Source organism: Phodopus roborovskii, unplaced genomic scaffold (assembly GCF_943737965.1).
Source record: "Phodopus roborovskii unplaced genomic scaffold, PHOROB, whole genome shotgun sequence".
Lineage (NCBI taxonomy): Eukaryota > Metazoa > Chordata > Mammalia > Rodentia > Cricetidae > Phodopus > Phodopus roborovskii.
Genome location: NW_026126416.1, coordinates 112,915 through 120,043, shown reverse-complemented (window position 1 = coordinate 120,043; position 7,129 = coordinate 112,915). Strand labels below are relative to the sequence as shown.

The 7,129-nt window shown below is 35.7% G+C and overlaps 1 protein-coding gene across 1 annotated transcript; it reads right to left on the bottom strand.

Annotated features, from left to right (window-relative positions):
- Window positions 1-1,817: 1,817 nt before the first annotated feature.
- On the bottom strand, window positions 1,818-6,180 carry Rgs1 (regulator of G protein signaling 1). The gene is made up of 5 exons (XM_051183163.1): window positions 5,991-6,180; window positions 5,583-5,663; window positions 4,975-5,036; window positions 3,293-3,456; window positions 1,818-2,623 (listed from the first exon to the last, which is right to left on the bottom strand). The coding sequence occupies exons 1-5, from the start codon at window positions 6,125-6,127 to the stop codon at window positions 2,438-2,440; spliced, it is 630 nt and encodes a 209-aa protein (XP_051039120.1). The 5' UTR covers window positions 6,128-6,180; the 3' UTR covers window positions 1,818-2,437.
- Window positions 6,181-7,129: the final 949 nt, after the last annotated feature.

Genomic DNA, 7,129 nt, shown 5'->3' with positions numbered 1-7,129 from the left:
AAGGATACAAGAAGGAATAATGGAAGTTACACAGTGAAGGTCACCATGGTAGGTCTTTAAATTCCAGGACACTGTCAAGCTTCAGTTTATGCCATAGAAAATGATACGTGTATTTCCATACTTTGGAAGGTGATGCTTTTATCTGCTGAGAGGATAAGATACAATAGATTTTCAAATAGTATTAATTCTGTGAATTGGAACGAGAGCTTATGGTAAGAGGAACATAAAAAGCCTTGAATTTGAATAGGAGTGGACAACAGAAGGAATTGAAGGGGTGTGTAAATACAGTACTCATATGGGAAATCTTCAAAAAAAAAAGTTTAAAACTCTTAAATTTTTTAAATGAAATGAGCTATGTCAACAACAGACAGTTGAGGGAAGATGAATAAAATTTGGTGTTTGGTAGAGTCCAAGGAAAGAGATGCCTGTGATGGTGAGCAACATGGATTCCTCAAGTATCTTTTACCCTTTGACCAACAACATAATGGGACACAGCCTTATGTAGAACTAATTTGTATTCAATTCAATGGGAAGTTAAAAATCTCTTCAAACCTGGTATACATGTTGTTGCTTAGCATTGCTGTTGCCTGGTGTGTGACAGAGCCTGAAGTGAGAAAATTCACCGCAGTTCATTATGGTGTGCAGTAGATTGACTGTTGAAAGTGATACACACCCAGGTGCATGGGGATGTACAGGGGTCCGGGTTCTGGGAATACCTTACCTTTTTTTTTTTTTTTTTTTTTTTTTGTTCAGGACTTTGGAGGTGTCTTTTTTTCAGAAGGGTCTGAGCTTACTACTTAGAGACACTTTAACCATTGTAGACTTTTGTTTAGGAAATACCTCTGGTCAGTGGGTGGCAGTATTGCACAGTAGACAGTGCCCAGACTATGTGGTCAGAACAGTTGTCAAACCCTAGAACCATGCCTGCTCCTTTATCCCAAAGTTTCCAGCCCTGTCTTTAGAGTTGCTTGATGTTTCCTTTGAAATATAGATTCCCATATTATAACAGTTAGAGATTCTGATTCAGTCAGTCTGGGATGGGATCAGATGTAAGGGTATGTTTTAACACGCAAGGTTATTTTGAGAGTTGGCTAATTGTGGAATTTGATCTTTTTGAGGTTTCATTTTCATAGCATTGTTGTGAACCTTACATAAGGAAAATACACAAGTCTAAAATAACCTTTTCTTCCACTTTCAAATATGCCATCATTTCTCATCTATTTGAAACTTGAATAAAAGAAATTGTATAGCAGAAAGAAAACTGGTGAATTTATCCAACATAATAGAGAAAATATAGTATGAATTACTTAATACTGAATAGACAGTAGAAAGTACAAATCCTTTGCTTCAGTTTTAATTTTTTAATTATTTTTTAGATTATAATATAAATAATAAATAAATATTTCCACCTTCCCTTTCTCCAAGCTCTCCCATATACTCCCCCCGTTCTATTTCAAATTAATGGCCTCTTTTTCATTAATTGTTGTTACACACATATTTATATATAAATTTAGAAACACACATATATAAATTCCTAATTTTACACAAATGCAACATGCCTGATCTGTATAATGCTACTTGTATGTATGTTTTCAGGGGTGACCATTTGGCATTGAATAAATAATTGGTATTTTCTTCCCTGGGTAAAACTATTTCTCCCACTCTTAGCATCCTTAGTAGTTCTTCGTGTAGGCTTCCTAAACTTCCCCTTGTCCATTTCAGCATGTATATTGCTGTCCTTGTTTAATTTTTTTTTAAATCAGAGTTTAAAAACATACTGGAATTAAAATAGTTATAAAACAGAAGATATCTCTCTATATTTTAATATAAAGCTCACATTTATTTTTGACATGGTGATAATTTAATTTACAAATGTGCTGTGACTTCTTAGTTTTAAGGAAAATAGCTTATGTTAAATACACAATTATCCAAACCAAATATAATTAAATAAACAAGTAACAAAATTCTTTGTGTCAGTATAATAGCAACTGCTATTTACAATACATATTTTGGACTGACCATCCACAGAAAGGAGACTGCAAGAGTTCAACACAATCTACACAACAACATGTAGCATACATGTCTGCTGTTCTTGAAGCTTATAGAACATTGCAATCATTCTCAAACAAATTATTCATAGTTTCTGTGTTGCCAGTCAGCTGACCTTCCCAGTTCTCAGGGTGTTCTGATAGAGTCCCACTGTATCTTATGACAGAACCACAGCATCTCCTTCCATGTGTCTCTCCACGATCTTCTTGCTGATGCTTCCTCAAGTCTCTACCACATGACTTCCACGTTAATCCATTTTGAGTCATTTGTACTTCCGCTGGGCCTGCTGAGTCACCAAAGCAGGCCAAGTTAATCACACAGGCAGGGTCACCGGCATGTTCCTTCTGTCCTTGATATCATCTTTAAATTCCTGCCTGCCAGGAACTACTCACTTTAAGCTATTAGCCTGGAGGTCATTTAGAAGATTTAAGTAAATATTTGATTTCAGGAACCGGGGGTAAGAATCCTTTTCCATAAGTGTGTATATGACTTTTTGTGCTTCATCAAAAGATGAGGGGGTTGGTGCTTTAATCTTCTTGGCTGTAGATTCTCGAGTACGAAAGTCAATATTGATCTAAAAAGAAAAGAAATATTTGTTAATCAATGTGCACTTGCTGTTCATGATACATTTTGTTATGTTATTGGTGTTTCAGGTACACCTTAAGAAAACGGTTTACATTCTTGTTTAAATCATTCCAAATATGTCTTGATTTGCTATTCTAAGCCAGCCCTACACTAGGTGTATGAAAGCTACAAAAGAATACAACAAAAAGAGGTTTTTCTTTGTGCATCTGTTTATGGTGTAGTTGGGAGAAAGAAAATAGACATGAAAAAACTTAAATATCAATAGAAAGTAATTCATATACCAAAACAGAGTATCATGAACACTGAATGGGAGTATTTTCCTGGAAGATCAACACTGCTAAGTAGCTGCACATGTCTTTGCTGCTTTGATTGTGTATTACAATAGTCTATATTTTATCCTTATGTGAGTTACAACAATTCACTTAGGGTTCTTTAGCATATCAGTCTGGCCTGTATCACCTCATCCATTTGCCACACCATCAAGTTGGACAGTTTTGAAAAATCAGTAATTTTCATATCTGTACCAATATTTTTACAAATATAGGGAATGGCCCCTGCACTGAACATACAAATGAACAAACCTGTTTATCGCTAAAACCATCAGTCTAACTTGTGCACCGAATGCTATTTCTCTATTGACAATGATTTTACTACTCACTTGTTTCACAGCATCTGAATGCACAAATGCTTTGTATATATTCTCTGCTTTGCTACTCAAAAGATCAATCTCCGTTTTCTTATAGTCTTCACAAGCCAACCAGAATTCAATATTTTCTTCACTGAATTCAGACTTTAGAAAATTTCCAAAGACACTTTGACCAGCTAAAAAGATAGAGGTTGAGTAAATTAATTGAGTCAGTAAATGAATATATTATAGAAGACATTTATAAGCAAGTTCTACTATTACTATATGTACAAAGGTATGAGATGGTGACTGATAAAATATTACAGGCAGCCTCAGAGATTCTGTTATGTATGGAAGAGGAATCTGGTACCAGACAGCCTTGTTCAGTCTGGCACTGCTTCGTGTATTCATGTAAATGTGCTTTGCTTCCTGACGTATTTAGATTGAAACTGAGCTTTGCTGATTATAGAACAATGGGATTAGACACCAACATCTGAGCAAAAGTGTAGTGTGACTTTTTTTTTTTTTTTTTTTTTTTTTTGGCAAGGAAATGTCAATGACTGAGGCTATTAACATCATGTTGAAAATTAAAAATATAATATCCTCATCCAAACGATGGTAGTCAGCTAATGTTAGGTCTACATGTTACCTGTATGCTTGGTACAGTGATTACATTTGATAGTGTGATTGAGATTTATATGCCATTTCCTCAGTGAGCTAAACTGTAAACTAAGTCTTGTAATCACATGATCAAAGTATGCTGGATTTCTTAGAGACCCAAGTAATTTTCCTTAGTGTCTTTCTGTGGAGAAGAGGCTGAACTTACTCTTGAGATCAAAACTGCACTTCTGAATAAAGTACTAACCCTAATAGCATCTCAAACCTATGATGGGGGAGAGGAACTGATTTCATTCTTTTCTTTCTTTCATCAGAACCCCTCCCCCCCACACACACGAGCTTCTCATGAGCTTACCTATATTAAAATATGTATCATACTGCATACTTTCAGTATGTATAAAGTGTGACCCAAACATCTTTAAGGCAGTAATGAACTGTGCCTTTGCCTTTGAATCCTTGTTGCCTTTAAAATACCTTCCACATAAGGTGGATGAATGAAAGTTCATAGGTATGTGGATGATAGAATACTATTTAAGAAAACTGCATAAAGTACATTTTAAATACCTTTCAAAATAGTAATTCATATGACATTTGTCTTTTAAAATTTTGAAACTGCAGAATAATTTTATTTTGATTTTTGAAGGCTTATGTTCTTCATGAGTATATGTGTGTGGCCCCTTCCCTGTCTCCATGTAGGAGCAGCTGTGGGCAGGTACCCATAGAGGCCAGAAGAGGGCATCAGATCCTCCAGATCTGGAGTTACAGGTAGATGGTTGTGAAGCAAGCATTGTGAGCACAGGGAAACAAAGTCTTGAAGAGCAGCAAGTACTCTTGACCAATCAGTCATCTCTGCAGCAACCCAGCATAATTTTAGTTTTGTTTTTGAATCTGGCAGATTTGTCTAAAAGTCAGTGGTAAAAATCTAGTGCTATATTACAAAGTCATAATGTGATGAAATTACTAATGAACATAGAAAAACACAAGTACTACTTTTTGCATACTCTCCTCCCTTCCTTTGATAATATACATTAATCATAATCCAATCTACTAAATTGTTGAGCTGACCCCAAAACAATGGATAATTAATGAATACTTACTCTGGTTGGCAAGTAGTTTTTCCAGAGACTGAGACCACTGCATTACTTCCTCAGCAGAAAGTCTATAATTAATATAAAATGACATAAATTAATAAATCAGTGTGTGTAATCCCAAATGAAATAATAATGGTTGCTACCCTTTGATGACTAAAGATTCTCATTATAATGAGTTCTATTATGCATTTTATATACAAAATCCCTTTTAATTACTTTAGTTATGAAAAATCTTTCAAGACAGCTAAAAGAATCCAAGTAGATAAAATAGAACAATACAAACATGAATAGAAAATTGTTGGGACATATTTGTAATTAATATCAATTGACTCTACTGTAGCCTAACCTTGTTTGTCATATTACCTAAAGTAAATGAAGTTCATTCTATGCATTATTTTTTGTATGCTTTTTTTTTTAAAAAAAGAACAAGTCTTTACTTTAGCTCTGGCTGGCCTCAAACAAGTGAAAATTCCTCTGCCTCAACCTCCCAAGTGCTGGGATTACATGGCTGAGCCACAATGCTAATTATCATGCAAAATCAGTATCTTGCAAAGAGACTGTCAACGTCTAAGATGCTTATACAGTTATAACATTTCAATACATTTAGTACATACATGTCTTTGGATTTGGATGATTTCATTCCAGACTCCAGATGTGGGATCATAGATCTCAGATATGCTTTCATGTCCATTCCACTACAAAAGATAACAAAAATTCATAAATCTATAGGAAAGCTTACTTTATTTATAAAAGAAAAGCAACACAAAGCAAACATATCTGAGGATGAAGGTAAAATGAAACATAAATGACACAATATTTTGCTGTTTTAAATGGACCTTATTTTTATGAGTCAGCCACTGTCTTGTAGCATGTTTTATTTTAGGATAAAACTTAATCTCACTTATAATTCACAACAGATAATTGCTAAGATCTGCATAAACTAAATGCCGGCATTCACTTCCATTCATTCATACACCCTTAGTCGTAAAAGATAACGTCAGTGAGACACTGAAGAAACTTACAAAGTCTTTGGTCTCTTTTTTTGCGTTTTGTCATCTAGAAGTGAATGGCTAGGTTCTTTCAAATCCTTTGGGCCAGCAGAGAAGAACATTCCTGGCATTTTGTCCAGCCTTGGCATGGAGATGGCTGCAGCTCTCATGGTCTTCTCGCAATGAGTGTCTGTTAGTTCCGTCTGATGCTTTATATAGTGTAGGCGGACAGGCACTTGCTGTTCAGGGAGTCTGTTTATCAAGTGATGTTACCACAGACACTGGAAGTTCCGCCTTTCTTGGTGTGTTGTGACGTGTATCTTGAAGAAAAAAAAGTGCACAGTGATGTCTTGTGGTTGAAACCCAACCAAATGAGAGCAGGTCATTTGATTAGGAAGGCACGAAGAAAATTACACACACTCACATCGAGGAGGGCACATGTCTGGAGCAGCAGCGTCAGCCTTGGTTTGAGGGATTGTCTGCTTCTTCCTGAAAACCGTTATGTTCTGATCATTTACTACATTTACTGTGTCATGTGGAAATTCAGCATTACAATTGTATCTTCTTCTATGCCTTGGGTAGTTCTTAACTATAAACTCATCTGATCATTTTTTTTCCTTTTTCAAGAATTGAAAATAGATTTTATTTTTTACACAATTTATTCTGATTATAGTTTCCCCTCCCCAGGTCCTCCCAGATCCCCTACTGTCCCACCCACCCTAATCCACACTCTTTCTTTGTCTCTATCATTAGAATACAGGCATCTAAAAGAATGCCACAAAATAAGAGCAAACAAACCAGAACAGTCCAAACAAACAAACAGAAGAGAAAGAGCCAAAGAAAGGGCACAAGAAACACATATAGGCACAGAGACATATTCACACACACAGAAATCCCATTGAAACCACAAAACCTGAAACCATATTATATACACAAAGCTCCCAACCCATAGATAGAGAAGCATTCTGCTGCAGTAGATGGTAACAAATACAAAGATCCACAGCTGGAGAATTAATAGAGAGTGAGAGACTTTGGAACACTCAATCCTAAAAGGGGTGTCTTCATCAGATACCTCCTTCGGGAGACCTTGCAGAGGTGGGAAGATTGTAAGAGCCAGAGGGGCTAGAGAAACCAAGGAAACAAGACCTAAACACAGCATGACTCATACACAT

Excerpts from the sequence above, each read along its gene's own strand:
- Rgs1 (XM_051183163.1), bottom strand. The coding sequence starts at position 6,127 with ATGAGAGCTGCAGCCATCTCCATGCCAAGGCTGGACAAAATGCCAGGA. Across the intron at positions 5,037-5,582 it reads TCATCCAAATCCAAAGACAT|ACTTTCTGCTGAGGAAGTAA; the intron begins GTATGTACTAAA and ends TATTAATTATAG. Across the intron at positions 3,457-4,974 it reads AAAACTACTTGCCAACCAGA|CTGGTCAAAGTGTCTTTGGA; the intron begins GTAAGTATTCAT and ends CTATCTTTTTAG.